Source organism: Cardiocondyla obscurior, linkage group LG17, assembly GCF_019399895.1.
Source record: "Cardiocondyla obscurior isolate alpha-2009 linkage group LG17, Cobs3.1, whole genome shotgun sequence".
In the NCBI taxonomy this organism is placed as follows: Eukaryota; Metazoa; Arthropoda; class Insecta; order Hymenoptera; family Formicidae; genus Cardiocondyla; species Cardiocondyla obscurior.
The window spans coordinates 4,174,603-4,196,133 of NC_091880.1; the positions used below are offsets into that span (position 1 = coordinate 4,174,603).

General features: G+C 40.1%; 1 protein-coding gene across 3 annotated transcripts in view; it reads right to left on the minus strand.

Annotated features, from left to right (window-relative positions):
- LOC139109355 (tRNA dimethylallyltransferase) overlaps window positions 1-21,531 on the minus strand; it is a 62,673-nt gene that overhangs the window by 4,003 nt on the left and 37,139 nt on the right. For all 3 annotated transcript variants that reach the window (XM_070668348.1, XM_070668346.1, XM_070668347.1), the window contains exon 5: window positions 7,473-7,588. In XM_070668348.1, coding sequence (XP_070524449.1) covers window positions 7,473-7,588 — 116 coding nt within the window. The remainder of the gene's footprint in view (window positions 1-7,472; window positions 7,589-21,531) is intronic.

Sequence of the window (21,531 nt, forward strand, 5' to 3'; positions counted from 1 at the left end):
TGATTTATTTTTTCGTAGTTTGCAATGCGGATCCCTTAAAAAACAGCGCGCCTATAACGCGAGCAATGTTTCGTCTAGTTCTATTTAAAAAAGTATTAAATAGCTTCGTAAAACTTTAATAAAATCTATTTAAAATGCGGCGCTTACAAATTACAGATAAGAAAAATATGTAATCTGTCCGAGTCTAAAATTAATTGCAGAATTACTTGGCTTACCACGAGATAAAGTATATCGCTTCGATAACGTTACGCGGGAATTTTAAGCTTCTTAGGATTCGATAGCGTAACAAATTGCGTAACGTCACACGAGTCGCATATAGCAGAGGAAGTGCAAAGATAACGCTGATAACGCTTTTTATTTGCTGACACGGTCATCACATATTGCAATTATGTAGAATTCGACATGTGATATTATTCAAGGTTCGTCTGCGTAGCTATTTGCGTTTAGTGAAGTTTAATTAAAAATTTGGCATTATTATCGCCAAAGCAGTTCGTCGAAAGAACCAGGGTTAAGGCAAGATACGAATTAATTGGGCGAAGTCAAACTCTGAATGTCACTTGGCTGAAAAAAATTGACAGTAAAAGCACTTTGCGTCTAAAATTGTGACATAAATTCTTTTTACTTCATCCTTCTAGTCTCCCTTCTAATAATTTTAAAATCTTTATTGCTTAACATTAGAGTCATTAAAATAAAGTTTCGATTTAAAAAATAAAAAAAAAAAAAACGTCGATCTCACGCCGGTCAGGGTCATTATAAAAAATCTTGTCGTCAATTTACGTTGTTCACGTAAGATATCCGCTTTCAAGATGGCAAGTTACATTTGACGTTAATAATCATTGATTAATTTAGCATACGTTTTTCTTTTTTTTTTTTTTTCTCTCTCTCAAATCTATCTTTTGACCGTATCCTGGCCGAGGATCGGCAACAACGGGCGCGTACTTCGACTTGGCGCGAATCTTATCACACAGCGTCCCACGATTAGTAATCGCGAGACGACCTCGCTCGATGTAACCGCCGACTTACGACGGGAAAAAGCCGACGCTATCGTCGGCACGACTCACTGATTTCACACACGTGTCAATGCCAAATGCATGTTGGTGAGAAGGAATCGGACCCACGGCGCCGCGCGTTTCGTTCTAAAGCAAATTTCCAGGGATACCGCAAGACAGATCGCGAATAAAGGATTAAGTCAAGCTCGACGTAATTTATTCCTCTCGAACATTAAACACCGATATTTTGACTGTCTCCTGTTGACACAACGTATTAGCAACTTTTTACATATATTTTCTCGTCTTGTACTTTCTCGTGCTTTGTGTAATTAGCAACTCGGAACGCAAAACTTGCTTCGCGATAATAAGTTTAATATATTTCACTAATCTCGTATATAATAACGTAAGTAATGAATCCGTTAAAGGTATAAAAATAGAATAACGCGATTTTATAATTAATGGCACATCGAGTTCAACCAACATTTTTGTCGTAATATTATCAATTATCACTTTAATAAGCATATATTGACCTATTAAGTGTTTTCAGTCTTTCCGCGCGATATATCGGTACGCGAGCGTATTATCGGAGAAAGTAGAATTATTTATTTCAAGCCTGACCGTTATTTATATGATCTCGGTTCCAGCCGAGAAAAATAATGAGGCTCGCTTTCCTATTCGCAGCCGGCCGCCGGCATTTTTGCTCGAAAATACAATAATGATAATAATAAGGTGCTGATAATAGCTATGATGATATTTAACGACGGGGACCACGGTCCGCAAGTGGTAGCGGCACTTGTGCCAGTAACAGTACTAGAGCTTGTGATTAAGATAACGACAGAGTGTCAGCAATCAGCGTCGCGCGAATACGTAACAGCTCTAAAATATTTTTACAACCTGTTGCCAGGCAGCCTATACGCGCCGCACGTAGCGCGGTATTACATTTTCTTCACCGCAAAACGTAGAGTTTAACGCGGGTTACCGCCAGAAAGAGAGAGAAAGAGAGAAAGACAGAGATAATCGGCCGATATTGCCAGGATTTATGGTCTTCGTGAAACAGTAGCGTGTTATCTTTCTTCCTGCGCGCACCTTTCCGCTTATTTGACATCCATTGCGGCCAAAGCGGTCGATTGCGAACGATAATGTGACGCATTGACAAAAGACAAATCCATCATAAATAAAAAAAGAAAAAGAAAAAATAATAATTTCAGCAAATCTGTCGATTTACTTTTCACGATGAATTAACGCGAAGTACGCTCGTGAACGTGCATACGAAAGGCGCCGTAATTATAAAAATCCACCGATAAACTTTCACCGATAGATTTTTAATCGTAAAGTTCAACCCGGAAGAATTAAAAACATTGACGCGACTTACCAGCGGCGCCGTACTATTTTTCAACGTATCGTCATTCAATGTAATCGTTCATTCTTATTCTAATCACTCCCCTGGCGATTACAATTAATCGACTGTTTAAACAAATCGCGCTGCTTCTCGTTTGCTGAATCACGGGAATTAAAAAATCAAATCCGCTAATCTACGATCGCCGTTTATCCGTCGAGCGAGTATCTTTGCCGTGGCGAGTGAAATCAATTAGACATCTATGGCAAATTTATTCGCGATCACATCGCAGTTGTTCAAAGCCAGAGCTAGGATACCGTAAGAAGTATAGTTTTATAGAGCCGTTAAAGGAAAGATACACGTATCTTTGAGTAAATCTTCGCAGATTTATTGATCCTATGCCGCATGGATCGGTGGTGATTGATAGGATAATCGCTAGTAATATATCACAAGAAGTCCACGTGACATTTTTATCGAAATGTTATTTGCGCTGTCAAAAGTATATATGCTGCAATTGACAAGCGAATCTATAACAAGCGCGGATAACGTTTAATTTCCATTTAGATGGTAAATTTAGTTTCGATTGTTACAGCAGTCTATCGATAATCCAGCAAAAATGAATAATATCTGCGGGATACGATCTCTGCATGGATATATAAAGTGTCAATGTATACAGGATAAGTTATTCTCAAAAAAAAAAATTTGCTCTCGATAGAATATCCGTCAACCTCGGCCAGAGTAAATAGCATTTATCGCAAGTCTCTCGTTTTATCGAAGGTTTAAAATATATTTAAATTTCGAAAATTGTGGTGTAGCGTCGATAAAACGGGCGGAATGTTACTTTACATTCACATTTATTTTATATTTCGATGTAATCGATGTCGGTTAATAATTGTAATTAATTGTCGCAAAAAAAAGGCATAAATTTAAATCGATACTAATAAATTTTAAAAATTAGAAATTGATTACACCGATGAACTATACGATTATATTCGTAATTGAGCTCATTTCTATGGATATTCTATGGAATATTACCTATTGCGTTATCAAAGATTTATTTTATTCGTGAAGTTTATCTATTTTCTCTAGCGTACAATTTTACATTACTTATGAATGCTTCTAAACTAAATTTGTAGTGCACGAGCGTGATAAGGTGCGATAAGATGGTTGTCTAGTACTTTACAAAATTGTGTCGACAAGTCGTTTTATCGTGGAAATATTTCCATTACTATATTGCGACAAACATTGATACCCTATATATTCAGTAATTAAATGACTTGAACAGAAGCTATCGTAACAAAATGATTTTACAACAGACGCCGGTACATTAATCATCTGCAACTTAATTAATCATCTAACGCTTAAATTAACCCAATTATTCGAATCTACATAATAAAATTATTTAACGTCAGGGAAACAAAAAGTCTTAAACGTCACCCCCATCGTGATCGTTTACCATTTTCAATTTACTTAAAGAATTATTCCAGTCGGTTTAAGCAAATAATATTTTCGATATCTAGGGACGTCGTTTTAAAGTTCTTCTTTTCGCTTGGTTCAGCTACCTACGCCTAACCGTCCTATATCGCATGCGTTGCAACGGCAACGACTGCAAAGTGTGCACTGCCGGCGTCGATTTACATCGCCGTCGGAGCGGATGCACCGTCGCGGCCGCGTGCACGTGGGTACGCGGGCAGCCGGTTAATAATTAATGATAATGGTCTAGCGATATATTATAAACAGCGATCGCGGCGTGGCGCACCACCGCGATAAGACTTTATCCGCCAGGTGGGAAAATCGACCGATATCGAGTCGCAGGCCGGCAAACGGATGCGGAGAGAAATCGCGGAGGCACGACGAAACCGTACATCTGTGACGAGTCGGACGAGGAAGCGAGTCTCGCGGCTGAGACTAATAACCGATTGGACCTACCGATCCACGCCGTATCTCTCCCCCTTACCCCCCTCCCCGGTTCTATATCTACATCGGTTCTGTCCGCAATAAGAGGACCGATAAGAGGCACGGTCGCACACGCGATGCAACGAGCGCGATCGAACCGCGCCTTCCAGCGGGAAAAGATCGCGGAGTAATTCGTTCCGATACCCCGGCTTCGCACGACTCCCTTGCCGGTCATACCGGCTGAAAAGCCGCGGCTGACTTTATTAATAGTTAAAAATTTTTTTTTTTTAATCTAACATTTCTTTCGCGTCGATTTTCCTCGCAAGAACGGCGCGCGAACAATAAGCAAAATATTTCGCGACAGCCGTCGGATTTCGCGGAATTTGATGACGCGGTGTAAGTAGTCGGTCGGAATTCTTCTACTCTTTCTCTCTCTCTTTTTTTCTTTCTCGTGCCGTGAAAGACGGCAAATAAACCGAAGATCGCAGCTTACGACCGACCGCAGGGTTCCGGTGATTTAATGTGTTGCCTTGCTTGCGTGCGAGTAACTTTAAATTACTTGGGTGGATAATAAAATTTAACGAGCCTGTGTGTGTGTATGTAAATTACACAACGCCTCGATATTTTACATAATATTAATTAATGTTGCCATATAGCTAAAGCACGCGTGAGAATCTCTTCGTTGTCACATAACAATTCTATCGTTATAATTTGCAATCAGTATCGATCTAAATAAAGACCTTTCTCTTGTATTACGTAAATGCCATTACATCTCCTCGATAAAAGAAATAGAAAAGAAAATTATGAAACATTTAATTTGTACCGTGTACATTTAATAATCGTCTTATAAACGTACGATACGCCGCGCAGAAATGTGCAGTATACGTATAATGTGACACGATGCGCAAAGTGGGTAACGTTACACTGTCGCGCGATATGCATCACTTCTCATTCCTTTCTGAGAAAAGACAACGTCAGGTTTTATTCGCGGCTCGGGAATACGAGCTGTATCAAATAATCGCAACGAAAATCACTTGCTCGCTGAAAGAGTACACGTCGCCTCCTCGGGCCGGACCGAATCGGCGTAACGTCCTTTTCCGTTCAAACTTGGATATTCCCGTTCCGATTTCGCGTGTTACGGCGCTCATTTTTGTAGACGCCTGTGCAAACACAGAGCCCCGCAGACCCGCTGGACCATAAAAATACCGCGCGCGCAACCTTTTTTTGCGCGTTCCGCAAATAGTTACACGTAAAGTCGAAGTTAACTAATGTCTTCTCCGATCGCTCGCGATTTCTTGCGGAGTCGTCTTGGCTTGCGGTCAAGGAAGTTCGCCGATTCTTTCAGCCGCGGCTAAACTTCTGCTACGCTATTATTTATCACCCGTGGCGCACCGCTGCGCGAAAGATCGCGATGAAATAATTAGCTTCCAGAGCGGACTTTCCTTCCCGGCTCCTCCGGGACCGAAGCTGCCCGTCGAATCGAGACGCGCTTTGGTATCTCCTCCGCGCCGAACCCGTTATACTTTCTGTTATGATTCACCACCCGTCTCTCTCATTTCATCGATATTTTATTCGCAATAAAATAATTTACAATCACCATTTTCCATAAACGCTCTATCGCCCGCCGATGCCTATTTCCGTAAATAATTCCGTTCTCCGCCACTCAAATGTAAATCCATTACGCCTGCGACCGGCTCGAATCGTGTCGCTTGAATCGCTCGCTTCATAGACGGTATGATGTTTAATTTTGGTATTCTCGAGGTCCCTCTCGCTCGTCCCACGCGGATGAAACTGTAATTTTTCCGCCAAACACATTCGCCGCGAGTCGATCGTGAATATTTACCTTCGAGTTAGTCACGCGTTTGTACACGAGAATATGCGCGTCCTAACATCGGTGATATCGCTAATTGCGCCTTTCAATTACCACGGTTTGTCGAGCAATTAGCATTCGGCGTGTAGTCACTTTTCCGTGGTGGCGAAAACTCCGGGGCTCGGTTTCATGGGAAACCGCGGGCACGATCGTTTAACGCGCCGTTCTTCTTTGCGGGGGAGAACGGAGGGGGGGGGAAGGAGGGACGAGAGAAAGGAAGGCGGCAGCGACTCATTAGTCGGTGATTAATTTTTGGCTCGACGCTACGCGCACGTAATCGCGCGCCCATGCTATTCCTCGCGGCCGGCCACTTCCTTTATTTTCGCACCGACATCCGGCCGCATTACGCCCGCGACTTCCGGAAGCGAGGAAAGTAAGGTGGGACAGTCGAACGGGAGGGAAACCACTCACTGAACATGTCTGCATTAATGGCAACGCAAGTCATGTTTCTCGATAGCGTATACCCACGCGATTCGCAAAAACTCGATAACCACAATTCAATACATCCGCGTGATTAAAAAAAAAATTAACATTTTTTTTGTTGAATTACATTTTTGTTCCACAACTTAAAGTATTTTGCCGGGAGATTAATTTTCCCTTTTTCTTTCCCGTCCCTTCTTTTAAGAAAGGAAAAATTATTTGTGCACAAATCGCGGAAAAATTATATTTAGAGCGTTGCGAAAGAATTCTATCGATATCTCTAAAGCTGAGAAGAAATTCGAAATTATCTTGACGATAAACGGCGCGTTGAGGCGGACAAAAATGAGATATGCACCGAAAGATTTTATATATTACGAAGAATCGCGATAAGCATAACTTTGTATATTGATCCACTCGTTATCCTTGACGCATTCCCATTTACATTCTCCGCTTGCAATAAGGAAATTTTTATTACATCCGTACAGCTCCTTCAGAAAAAGACATGCTAATTGGGAATCCGATTGGAATCAGTGAAATCCCGCATCGACTAACGTGCTTCAAACGCAGCACTGACAACAATCGTTATTTAATTATCGACCGTAAGTGATTTACATCGCAAATTCGATACGCGTGTAATTAATATAATTTTGCATTTAAATCGAGAAACTCTCTTTCTCCCAGATATAATACACGTCCGTAATCAAATTTTGCTTATAAAACAATTATTTAGATTTCGCTATGTAAAATATTTGCCGTTTCAAATCAATATTTAATAACGCAAAATTGTCAAGTTAAATTATCAGCTAGGATAACGTTTCCCCAAATGCATTTTTTTTAATCGCGATCGAAAATTAAAAGAGTTTCGTGGCGATGAGGAAAAGAGAAAGGTGACGGAAAAAGAAATCCTTGAACTTGTACCGAATTCCGCGTGATGCAACAGTATGTTAAGAGGTGCACTCACATATTGGATTTAATCCGTTGCTCGTTGTACACGCGATGAAAGTCGAGTAGTTCCTGCACCAAACCGGACTCCATCATGCCGTCGACCCTGTCGTTCAGCCTCTTGTCGAGGACCTTCTGCAAAAAAAATTTCGGAGAAAGGAGAGCTCCCTTATTAATTAAGCATGACGACATCGACAGATATTGCCCGTTAAGAAACCGTTCGGCTCGACCGCGTTTCCTAGCCGTTCCGAGCGTAGCGGCTATCAAGACCGCTCCGGGCATTAAATATTCTATCGTACGACAGCGCGAGATTTTCTTTACAATCCGTCTGGATCGAATTTATAATAAACAGCCGTTTTAACGATCGGAGTTACCGCGCGAGGAGCAAACGGCGAAGAGCAGCGAATAACCGCGCATATCTGATATGAATACGATCGCTTTTTTTTCTATTTCTTTTTTCTTTTTTTTTTTTTGTAACGCTATGGATTAAACACTATGACGTAAATGAGCATCAAATATTGCAATTTGAAATAAACTGATAGAAATACTGCATCGTGAGTACATATCGTTGAAATACGAAAGCGCTGCCGGCATTCGTGTATAAAACGTCCGCCGTTCTACATCAGACCGAACGCAAATCGGAATCGTATCGATCACCTCGTTAAGCTCGCGATTCCGTGAAGAAAAAGAAAGCGTATCGACATGTAGGCTCAATACCAAGGACGGTCCTTGCTATCGATTAACTGTTCAACGACACCGCGGAATAATCACGGCTATGCCGTTAGAAGGAAAAATTCCGGTGGCCTTGGTAGCTATCCAAGGTGTTTTATAATTGTTCCTCTTCTGCATGACCTCGCTAATGGCGAAAGCACGTTAGAAGGTGACGTGTCCTCGAGCCTGTTAACGTGTGGGATTATCCGGACGGGCCGTGGCGTGTCGCTGGTTTTTCGAGCGGTTTCGAACGCGGGCGATACATACATCAATCCCGACGTACGCGATTCACGAAGTATAGACTTTGTACTCCCGTTCGTCAGCGATACGTGTATACATAATGCACGGCATATCGTTGAAAATGTTTCTGCGGGCGAAGACACCTGTGCCCGATAATAATGAGAAAGACCCTGGTAGGTAATATATGTATAATCGCAGTTTTATTTCGCGTACCGAGCAAATCGTTTTCGCGCGAGCCGAGATGCATAGATACGTAAATTAAAGGGCTCGCACGTGACTGTACGTAAAATTTAATACGTCAAGATGCGGTCGCCCGGTTCTACGTTTCAATTGTCTGACGTACCAAAAAAAAAGATTGCAGGACGAAAAGCGTGTAATATAAATCGAAGAGTGGTTTTAATCACGCGAGTACTGAGCTCCTCATTACGTCACAATCAACACGAGAACTTTAATATTGTAATATTAATAGAAATATTGTTTTCGATCTCGGCTTCCTGTTCCTGCAGATTTTCGCGGTGCGAAAGACCTTGGTCAATGCCCGAGCCGAGGTCGGAGAGCCCGAGTATCCTACAGAGCGTAAAGTTTAAATTAATTAAATTCCGTTTTTAACCCATTCTCGCGCTAATGATAAAGTAATACTGATAAAGGCTAATAAATAATAAATACTCGGGTGAGCACGATTAATGAAAACGACGGGAGCGTAGAACGACCCCGGCTTATACTCGTAGAAACGCCGGAGTCGAAACAGTCGCCGTCGCTGCTGACACATAATTACAAATTAAATGGACACTTGGCAGGCGGCTGCTCCGATCGCGGTATTGCGCCAGCCGTAAGTTCGAACTTTAATCGACCGTCCGAAATTAGAAACGTATAACGTATTAGAAAGTAACCGGATGGCGAAGGTTTGGTTAAGGATATCACCGACGACAAACAAAGAATAAAGAGCGTGCGTGTGTCTAAGACTTTACTTTGCGCCATCGTGCCCAAGACAAACAGGTACAATATTAGGAAGCGTTTCTCGCACGAGCCTCCTTCCAAGGGTATTCGACTTTTTCGGTGCCTGCCGGATGCGTCTTGCGCAACGAATATCCTAAAGAGAACTTAATGTCCTTTTAAGTGGTAAAAAAATTGTCGTCTTATTAGCATAATTAGAATATTGGAGTAACGCGCGATAAAATAGCAATTTCTAATATTAAAACTAACCGTTTATCAGGCAGCTCTATTAAATAGGTGTATCTTAATAAATAAAAATTATAATTGGGAAGTATTAAGTCCTACATAAAATGAAAGCGACGCTAATTATTATTATCACGAGCAATAAAAATAATTGCACACCTTTAGAGCTTCTTGTAACGCCGGATTTTAATTTACTGCCGACATCGCCAACGCGAAATCCGTGTTTTCTCACTTACGCTTAATTATTCGCGACGTATACGCGAATTACATAAAAAAAATTTAGAATAGTCTTGTTAACCGCGCCGAAAGGGAGACGTGCCGTTAATGCTAGAGTTGAATCGTCGTTCTCACGGTCGTTCACGGTTAAAACGCGACCTCCGCAACCCGTTTCGGCTGTGCGTTCACTTTAAATCCCATTTAAATGCCGGAGCCTCGCGCCCTACACGCACACCCACATACTTGGCGGGCACGTGTGCACGCATGTACGCAGCGCGCACGCACACGCGTGCATATACACGGTTCTCCTCTTCCCGTTTCATTCATGCGCGCCGTGACAGCGCTTGAACGCGGCCGTCGATGACGCAAGCTGATGGCCAAAGTCAGTATTTGATGACCACACGGTACATACGCCACTATGTGGCCAAACTACATTCCACGTGTGCCCGCGTGCGTGTCCCGCGTGTGCGCTCACGCTATGACAGATTTTACGATCGGCACGAGTGGCATTGAGACGAACATACATATGTGTGTGTATGTGTGTCGAATTTGGCATCTGTCTTCTTTTTTCCTTCTTTCTTTTTTTTTTTTTTTTTTTTTTTATATCGAGTGTGAGGTAAGAGGTACGATTGTCCGATATTTATAATCATTGACGGCACTTATAACACCGAATACCAAGCGGGAAAACTTGACGACAAATAAAAACTCTTTATTTCCTATTTAAATAAAATATTCCCCAAAATTATTCCCACGCACGAGCTTTAAAACAAAAACGTGATAATTCATAAGCCATAATTCACAAAGTTTCATTCCGGAGGCACATAGAGCCTTTTGTAAAATTAAAATTAATATTCCTCCGCGCGACGATGATAAGTTATGCGTAAAATTTAGCGACGTTCGTATAAAAAGAGAAAAAAAAAAGGAAGAAAAAAATAAGAAGTTTTTCTAAGCGTGCGAACATAACGTTTATACTGACGATCACGGGAACGAACGTTTGAGATAACGAGGTCTAGGTTCGATGTAGGGTCTTGTAGGCCAAGAAGGATGCAAACGAAAAAAATTGCTCAATAATCCAGGGAGGCGCGGGGACGTTCCGCAAATAGCACCGCGGTGCTCACTTGCGGCGCGGATCGCTTTTGCGTCGCGGCCTTCGCCGAAATCAATGATCCCGTCTGGAGGTGAAAAAGTCAAAGGCCCGGGCTCCCGCCGGCCGGATTCGGTAACCGCGTGCATACGGAACGCTGGCCCGGGCCGTCGCCGTGTGGGCGGTGCTACCGGGAATACGCGATTAGATCACGCGGATAAGACACGATTCGCCGTTTGCGGGCGAAAACGAAACGGCGACGCGAATTCCGCGACGTTGATGCAACGCCAATGCCGCGGCTGAAGAGCCCGCATCAATCGTCTCGAGCGATCTCCTTCAGGTGCCCCCGGACAAGGCGAAGGATAACGATATGCATTGTCATACCGTCGTGGTGTGCATCGATCATCTCGTCTCATGTATATTACAGCATCTTCATGTTTACCCATCGTCGACGTTACAGTCGTGCTTTATACGATTCGAGCCTACTTTTTTTTTTTTGGCGTAATCTGATCATTTCTTTTTATGATGCAAGCGATATTAATTTTTATTCGTATCTTCTTTCTCTCCCTTTTTTTTTTTTTTTTTTTTTTTTTTTGTAACGTGATTTACATGTCTTGGAGGAAAGTAGAAAGAGGATGATTAATACGAAATAGTGTTAAAGGTTATATATTATATTCTGATCAATTATATCCTTTGACATTTTAAGCAATATCATATATTTGGTTTTATATTATTCTGAAACAGAACAAGAGTATTTTATTATTTTACCACCAGCTTTTTATAATTAGTATCATAGCTTGCAAAGAATTTAAAATAATTTCCGACAGAAGCTATTGACCAGCTAGTCTCTCGTGATTTTTTACAATACTTAATACGTTTTCTGGAATCAGCAAAATCGTGTAACATGACACGCAAATGTGTTAAAATTCTTATTTTTATATTTTGTATAATATGTTACGAACTACAGAGGAAAATAAAACAAAATAAAAAAGGAGAGAAACTCGTTCTATAATTTGGACAAATAATTTTCGTGGAAAATCGCTCACGCCCACGGCATCGACCACGTTTTCGTGCAGATCTGGTCGTTTACGTTGATTTGTCGGATTCACAAGAAAGAACCGCTGCGAGAGGAAACGAAATAAAAAGTAATCGATACAAAAAGCGGCGCACATCGAGAACACGAGATCTGTTCATATATAATTCATCCATTTTTCTTGAAATTTAATAAATAGAAAATATGAACTTTTATGCCAAAAAGAAACAACGTGGATTCACTTACTACGCGTAGCATTGCTTTTTTCTTTTTTTGCCTCGCATAGTTTTAGTTTATATCTTTCGTTTTTTCGCCTAGTTCTCATCGAGACTTACATAAATTGCCTTATTTTTATTTGCGGCCACGATTCTTGATGTAGACCCGTTGGGCACAATTTCTCGATCGAAGGGGCGGTACGATATAGAAAGAAGGGACAGAGAGAAACCGCCGTATGCATATATATATGTGCGGCTGAATATATGTACATAATAACGCGTACGTGTGAGTGTGACCCAAGGCATTAACAAGACAAGGGCACAAACACGAAGAGGTTCTAAGCTACACCCGTCAAATCCGGATTCTAAGAACGCGAAAATTACTCCGTTATCAAGGGATATTGAGTATAATAATATTAAACGTATAAACCCGAGTGCCGTAATTTTAAATTTGCATAGAAAATTTATATCAAATTTTGCTAAAATTAATATAATTCGTTAATCACCCACTGTACCCACCCGCTTTCTCATAATTGTGTCTCTTACGTGAGCAGAGAAAGAAAGTTAATTACCCGCGAATGCCGGTAGCACATAAATGGACGGTGAGGTAGCCGATAATCAGAAGTAAATATATTGCAAAAACAATTTAATAAACTGCCGGTTCAGGCCTGCCGATAAGGACGACTGGACACGCTGGAAAATTTATGAGAGGGGTCGGTGGATAAAATATCTCTGGATCTTAGCGAAACGTGTACGATACGCCTTGCGGTGCTCGCGATTAAGTCGCGATTAGGCTCGCGACGTTCGGGTTCGTTTCCTCGGATTACGCCGCGGCCTTCTTAGATCATTTTCGCCGAGAGGCCGAGGAAGTAATGCAAGCGGGTGCGCGTCTGGCGAAGGCGTTATTGCGCGCACTCAATTACAGGGGAATCCTATCCTTATGCGATCCCATCCTCCGATAAGTGGTAAAATCCATTACGTGGTTGGGGCGCGCAAATCCGCGCGCGGCGGCGTCTCGTACGAATCGCACATAAATTCCCGACGTGATGTACGAGTTAATGACGCGACGTTAGTGACTTCATTCGTCCGTGGCATTCAGCTTGGACGAGACCCCAACGCCTTTACCCGTGCCGCGAGAGCTATTTAATTTTACCACGTTTCGCCATACTGGACGACGGGCAGAGGAACGTGGTCCACGCCCGTCTTTTACTCGGCGCTTTTATTTGCCGAATGCTTTCAACGCGCTGTTCTTCTACCTCCCAGATCGTAATTCCTTTGCTCCCTTTTAATACCGAATTCCAGATAAAACTTTTGTAACACGTTTATCTAATCGTTACGATATCACTTATTGATATTTGCTACGTATCTTTCGAGCTACGAATTTTGTCCTCTCGTTTTATTTGACTGTGATTTTAAGATAAAAAAAAAAGAAACGATCTATCAGCAGACACTTGATAAAATATATCAGCATTTTTCCATTTTTAATATAAATTCGTGCGTCAATCTAACTAACGTAAATTTAAAAAGACAAATTCAATCGTATAAACAATTATAAAATTGTTTTTCTCTTTTTTAATTATCAGTTTAAAATATTTCCAATATTTAGATAAAACATTTATTACTTCATATAAATATTTATTATCGTAAACTAAAAAAAAAAACTTATAAACTATAACTTATTAAATAAAACCGTCAAGCCATCAGTCGTTTAACACGTCGTGAAAAAAATTTAGAATCGATTAGTTAAGAAATTTTTTTTTCACGGAAATATCCTTAATCGAATGATAAGCCACGGATTAGAAGATTATCGTTTTAATTCCATTCGGAACATCCGGGGTCTCAGCGGACGAAACGAAAATAGTCGATGTTGAGACCGAAGGATAGCTTTCGGCGAGACTTTTAACGTACGTCTGGAAGGTAATATCCCTGTCACTGGGAGATAATCCTTCCCGCGGCTTCCGCCGGCTGTATCACCGCGAGTGCATACGGTTGTAATGGCGCGTCCGAACAAAAGGAACAACTGCCTCCCGATATTTTCGTTCTTCTTCCCTGTGCCATTCGCGACTGCATTCAACGTTGCGCTTCGGGTCGAGTTGCCGGAAATGCCGTGCGTGCCGCGGCGTCTAAAACCAACGTAGTCAGATCCGCATGCGAGACGCGAGGTCGATAGAAAAAAAGAAAAAAAAAAAAAAAAAGAAAAAAAAACAAGATGGGGAATAAGAGATCCACGACAGAAAAAGCTGACGCCGGTCCGAAATCGCACCCATGCCCCCTCGGGGAGTTTGGTTAGATTCCTCTCTCCCAGGGAGAGCAATTTTTGACCCCACGTATTCCTCGAGCCCGAAAGAAAGAGCACTAATTGATTCGCTGGTATCAAAACGATAGTTAATATTTATCGACTTATCTCGACTTAATAAAATTAAAATAAATATCACTCGCAGAAAAATATTATATCTTTGATATGAATGGTTTGTTAACCAAAAGAAAAAAAAAAAGACAAAAAATATACTGATAAAAATCTAATTCTACTACGAACTTACGTTATCTGTTTTTTAAAACAGTGGTACTACAGTTTATACATGTTTAAAAAAGTATAAATATATTATTTTTAAATATTTTATATAATTTATCAAAGATATTATTATAAAAATTAAAAAAACGTGATTCTAACGCTCGCGCGATATAAATATATAATTGATTAGGCAAATATTTAGCGAGTTTCAAAATTTGCAAAATTTTGCAGTGTCGCTTGAACTCTCTTGACACGTCCAAATTTTATGAGTCGGCTCCTAAGTAAGACGATAGCGGTCGTAGCCCTTATAATTGCTTTATTAATAGCATTCACTGTGAACTCGTGATGTTAAGAGCACATTCACACTGCGGTACCAACATCGTGGGAGGCTTGTCTAATTTTAAAAGACACTCCGCGCGTCGAAAAGTTCAGATGTCATTGCTCCAGAAATTGTCAGCAGATTCTATCCAGTTCTATCCGAAAGAAAAATCATTACAAATAATGCCGAACAAAGTATTTTTTTTTTTTTTGTGTTCCTCTTAAATGTTTGGAGAAGTAATCGAATATTTCGGAAAATACTTTAGACAAAGCAGAGAGATTATTTTTTTATTGTTAAACGTATTTGCTTTGCGCAAAAGACTTTAATTTCGCAACTAACTGATTTAACGGGCTTCCATATCGACGGCTTCCCGGATTCTGAGGTATAGATTGGAGGCACGAGTGGCGCGACTTCCGGGATGATTTTCACGAAACCGAGATAAGAGAAACGGACTTGATTCTGGTCCAAAGGGTCAAGGAATTAAGCATTCTGCAAGTTTCCTTTGAAGAGTCATTCAAAGAAACTCAGTTGTTAAAAAAAAAAAAAACTCTTTTTATAATTCGAGTCCTTCAATTTTACCAAACTAAAAAGAATTAAATGTGGCTGTGTTCTGACTCAACGCGTTCTTTAACGTAAGCGCCACGAAGGTCAGAAGTTACGACCGGAGTCTGCGAAATGGCGCACGCGGATGCGAGAAATAAATTCCTAAGGACTATCCCGCTGAGAGGAGCATTATGGCTAGCCATTGTGATTGCCGTTTATACCACTTTTCTTCGATTTTATTGCCGAAAGCCGAAAAATTACGATACCAGAAGCGTTTGCGCATCTGCCAAAACAAAACCGATAAATTTTTTTCAATAAAAGCCGTTGAAATATATTTTTTATACAGTTATATAATATAAATATGCGGATATACATTTTTCTTTCTTAAATACTTTTCTTTAAAGCGATAAAAATAATGTAAAAAAATAACTGCAATTATAATTAGCGTCGTTATTACAACCTTAGCTTATCATTATGACACCAATGCTAGAAGCGAAATATGACAAACAACCACGCGCCGTACGTGGAGGGGAAAAAAAAGCTACTTGCATAAAATGCAAGAAATAACGTTTTATTATATGACCTTCGCCTTTCTTTGTTACTGAAACGGGAATGAAGTCCCTGACTTTACCCATATTTTATAGTCGCTAATATAAAAAAATTAAACGATACTAGCCAACACGCGTGAATAGCTATCCTATTCGCACATTAAAAAAATAATAAGCTTTACTTATGAAAAGAATAAATAATATATTATTTAATTCGTTATAATAACGACTCCGAAAAATATAGCGGTAATTTTCCCGTTGTCAAACGTTGATAATTTTTAATTCTCATTCCTACATTTTTGAAAATAAAATCGGCAAAAATGTAAAGGCATTAAATCGTCCGCGTGAAGGCCAATCTTTCTTTTCGTCGCGATGTCGGCGGGGATTGGCTTCGTTTTTGCGAGACAGAGTCCGACTATCGAGTGTCATGCAGGAAGGCGCAAACTACGTATTCATCGCTGTACTCCGAAGCCGGCCGGCCGGCCGGAGTCGGTCGGTGGTCGGTCGGTCGGTGGCAGGAAATGACGACACATCCTCGGGTCGCATAGGCTCCTCGCACATAGACGACCTAGCAGCTGCCGTCCAAGTGACACTCCCGGCCAGGCGCTTTAAAAGTCACAGGCCGATCGCACGCATACGCTGCGTAAGAAGAAATTGCAATACGAAGGGTACAGGCCCAAGGCGGAGGAAAGGGCGAGGAGGGACGGTAGAAGGAGATGGGGGGGGGAGACGGAGGGGAGGAAAATGGAAGAAAGAAGCAGCACTCCGGCCAGATGCGCGGCACATTTTAATTAACGTCCAGACATCCTCCGAGACGGATGACCCCGAACTCAGGGCCATTCGATGACCCTTTTCCCATCGCGGCGTGTCCTCTCGATAACAGGAAGAGCGCGTCTTTCTTCTTATTCTCCTCGCCTGGACACGCGGAATGGGTCTTTCCCACAGAGACGGGATATGGATGAGGGGCACGTACGACATTTCTCGAAAAGATATAATTTAACGCGGGTCCGACAATTCGCATATAATGAATTCTTTATGGCGCAAACGTGTCGCATTGCACGAAATGCACGTTCAACAAATGTTTCGTGCGATTCGGTAGGGAGGCTATCAATAACAGTTTATGTCCTCGAATATCGAGATATAATGCAAATTCCGAAAGAAATTCGATATGAAAGGCTCGCTAGTCACAATGCCTCTAAAACTTAATTGATCGAGAGAAAATTGCATTAAATTCGAAATCGTAAAAATATCGCGATATACCAATATATTTAAATATAAATTTTATTCGTCGTTATTATTTTATTTTTATATTATTTAACGCATTATTACCGATCTTTTCAGTAGAAGACAACATTTTTCGTGTTATCGATATATATTTTGCGCTTATCGCACGATAGGTATTTCCGTTCTTTGAAAACCACAAGATTCCGGAAGCACGTGAGATATTACATTACATACCATGATGTAATGCAATGTAAACGAATTTTATCGTGTCTGTCTATATAAAGGAACAACAAACACCACGAACGGCTGGTTTTGCCAGTTGATAGGCCAGAGAATCGATCGTCTATCTTTTCTTGGAACAACATTCCGCCGAAATATACACTCGAGAACTTCGCTGCACCTAATTTTTATCGGTAAAATATTTTAAATATGATAAGCTCTACACAAATAACTTTTCCATGTTAATAATTATCAAAATTATAGCAAATGTTACTTTTCCACGGAGAGATTCTTTAAAATGCACTTAAAATCACTCATCGATACCTCTCGCAAATTTTATTTCTCAGGCGATATTCAGTCAAGCGCATATAAAAAAGTGTTATTATTAACGATATCAAATATAAGATTTTACGTTTAATTTATTCGAATCACTGAAACAGGCGGAAGGTAAAAGTTCTTAAAATATAAACCCGGGGAGATCCGTACGGATCAATATTCCGCGAAGCGTTATTTTCAGGCGATCTTTCGAGCTCTGGTGGGCACCGGGAACGGAATCGCTGAATGCGGTTGAGGTCGCGCGATTCATTCAACTTTCTATCGAGCGCCGGGGCGACGCGGATGCATCGGTGAGGCTGCACGCCGTCGTGGCTGCACGCGCGGCGGGATTACGTTGCCGGCGAGTCATTCATAAAAATAATACGGCCGGTACACGCTACTACGGCGAGACCGCCCTCGGCGTACAGGCGCACCGCGCGCGTAACGCGAGATCGGGGAATGCATGTGCACACGTACGCGCGCGAGGCTACGTACCGAGGCGGATAACTTCGCTACGAGGCGAGTGCGCTAGTAAGGGGCCGTAGAAAGTAGCTGTACGAACCCGATTCGAGTCGGACGAATTTTACGCTCGTCGCGCACGACGCCTTCGGCCATCTCGGATGTCATTTTTCAACGTACACTCGGCTCATATCGATCATATCTGGTTAAAGCGATTAATTATAAAAAGCTGATTTTCTTCTTTTTTTTTTCTCTCCAAGGTTTCGGAATGTTTTATAAATCGTGTATCTTTGACTTGTATTTCTTAATATCCCGTAAATTAATAACGATTTGCTAAACAACATTAGAAATTTGAAGAAAGCGATGGTCCCGATGCTAAGATCAAACAATGTCCGGTGTCTGTGTGTAACAGGCACTGCAATTGCCATGCTATTTTATGACGCCCCTATCTGGAAGATACAGTTTAGTTCTCCTTGGCATTTGCATAATTTACTCCCGTCTGCGTGGACGATAAGTCATAAAATACAGCTTGTAGAATCTAGAACGTAACTTGAAAACGAACGTACATTTCCATAATATTTTACGAAATGCAGAAGAGAGGCTTCTAAATTTTAAATGCACAACTCAAGTTTTTTAATTGCTAAAAGGAAGAATTTTTTAAAGTTTCTTAAATTATTTCATTAAGCGCTATTATGCTAATATTAGTATGCTAAACATAAGTGAGTTTTTAAATAAATTCACGTAACACGTATACATATAGTGAAAGTATAATAAATTTTTCTTGTCAGAATTACTTAAGTTTTTAATGTGACTCTGATAAATTATTATATTACCTCATAATATGTTATGCAAATAAAATGTTATTTTTAAATCATTATAATACCATGCAAGAACAAAATTATTACTTTGAATGCTCACTTAAACGAAATAAAGCCTCGTATAATTTGAATTAAAATTTATTCTGTAAAAAATTGCATTGGTAAAACAATTTACACAAGGTAATTTTGTATTTTTTTTATCTCGATAAAAAAAAATTCTACGTGCATTTACGTGAATTCAATGTAAAAGCTTTTATTGATTAAAAAAATAGAGGATGTTTTTCCTCTACGTGAGTGATTCAGTACTATTAAATGCAAAAAAACACGCGTATTTGCAACATTAAAGTATAATCTATCGCTACATTTATGCTTTGGTTACATATTTATAACGTTTAATTGTTGAATAAAGATTACGCATGACGTTTATTTAGTTTGAACGAACAGAAGAATGCGCGTGTTACAATATCACAAATAAACTTTTGAACTTTTCAGACGGAAAAAAAATCAAACGCGAATTGAATGTAACATCCAATGCAAAAATAATAATATGGAATAAATAACTCCACAAATAGCAGAGATGTATAATAAAATAGAACCAGCACGTTGCGAACAAATAGTATAAAAAATTTTGTTTTTTTTTTTAATCGTCAATAAGAATAACGTAATGTGCATTTAAAAAGTCAATCTCAATTTAGAATTTTCATAATATGTTTACGTTTCTTTAACAAACATATTTTTCTATCGTTAAAATAGCATAATGCAATGCAATAGTGATGCACAAATAAGCACATATCTTATTAAAATGATTCTATTGAAAGTCTTTAAGCTATTGTATTGCGCATATTGGCCTCAATTTATGCATAATTAAAATGACTCGAGATTGTGTGCGATTTGCTAAAACAATGACAATTAAAAAGCATTAAAGCAGAAAAGAAATAGATAAAGAGTATCTCTACTCGTCTCTTATTTTTCATAATTTTAGGAAAAGGTTGCGATTTAAAATTACATGTTATTTATTTGCGCGCAGCGATCGAATATATTTACGCGCTGCATAATAATTAGCATCGATGGAGTAATTGCGCCACGCCGTAAATAGCTCGTCAGGTATTTTCAACTGCCAACTGATTCATCTTCGTGCTCAGAAAAATCGTCTCGTATAAATTCCGCTCACGGCGATGTATATACTATAACCGCATCGACTTTCCCGGGGCAATTTTCACGATAGCCTCGTCTTGGCAGTCGGCAGAATTTAACACGGCCCGAGCGATCGTAAAGCATGCTTGTCGTCGCCGAGATTTTTCATGAACCCGCGCTTTCGCATCCGCAATGCGGACGAAATGCGGCATCTCGCCGCGTATCGCAGGTATCGCTCTTGACGAAAAATCACCGGGCCCTTCTCTCGTTAGCCTTAATGACTTGTAAAACGAAATCGTTGCGATAAAGATTCCGCGCCAGACCCATGTCTGAATTAACGCTTCGATTTAAAACAAATATCTTCAACGCACTCAAGCTACATAATATTAAATTATTAATAATTAGTATTATACATTATTTTATATTAAAACCTTCTTAAATTTTATTGCACGTGACAAGTTAAACTTATTTATTAATTCGATAGTATATATGTATAAAGTAATAATATTAAACAAAAATAACAATCGCACCAATAAATTATTAATAATGTTTAAAAGTGCAACGCGGTGCAACTTTCACGAATTAATTTTCTTCATCTAGATAGACGGCTATCGATTTCACAATAATTAATCGGTTTTTAATAAAGCTATTTATTATAATATAAAGCAAATATAATTTTATTTATCTAATTTGCATTTAATTTCACCTATTTTGCTGCCAGTCGGAATAACCAATTAGTTTCCTTTTTTTTTCGCGATATACACACACACACACATAAGCCAGCGTTATGTTACTGTCAATTATACTGACGGATGTGGACTTTTATCGATCAACGATCTATATACAAATGAAACGAGAGAGACGGCACGTGACAATTTCCTCATTGGCGTTTGTAAATTTTACACGGACTCTCAACGACGTACGTTATGCGAGCGAAATTAATCATATAGATTTCTTTTTTTTTTTTTTTAACTCAGTCTCGTAAAATGGTTATCCGTTAGAATCGCTTTTACATGCGGACGCGGAATTTATCGCGAAAGCAAAATGGGACACGTGAGACACGAGACATTTATTAATAAAACCGAAGACGACCATAATGATGGAAAGCGAGACATAATGACCGAGTCACATGACCACCGTTCTAAATTACAACCGGGGATTCACGATGCTGATAATTTTGGCCTAGAGCTATTTATACATCATAGATAAGGAATTCGTGAATGATTTGTGGGATGTTCCGACAACGTGCGGTTTTTAACCGCCGTCAACTTAGGGGCAAGGAAGTCTGCCAAGAATACTTATTTATTTCGGA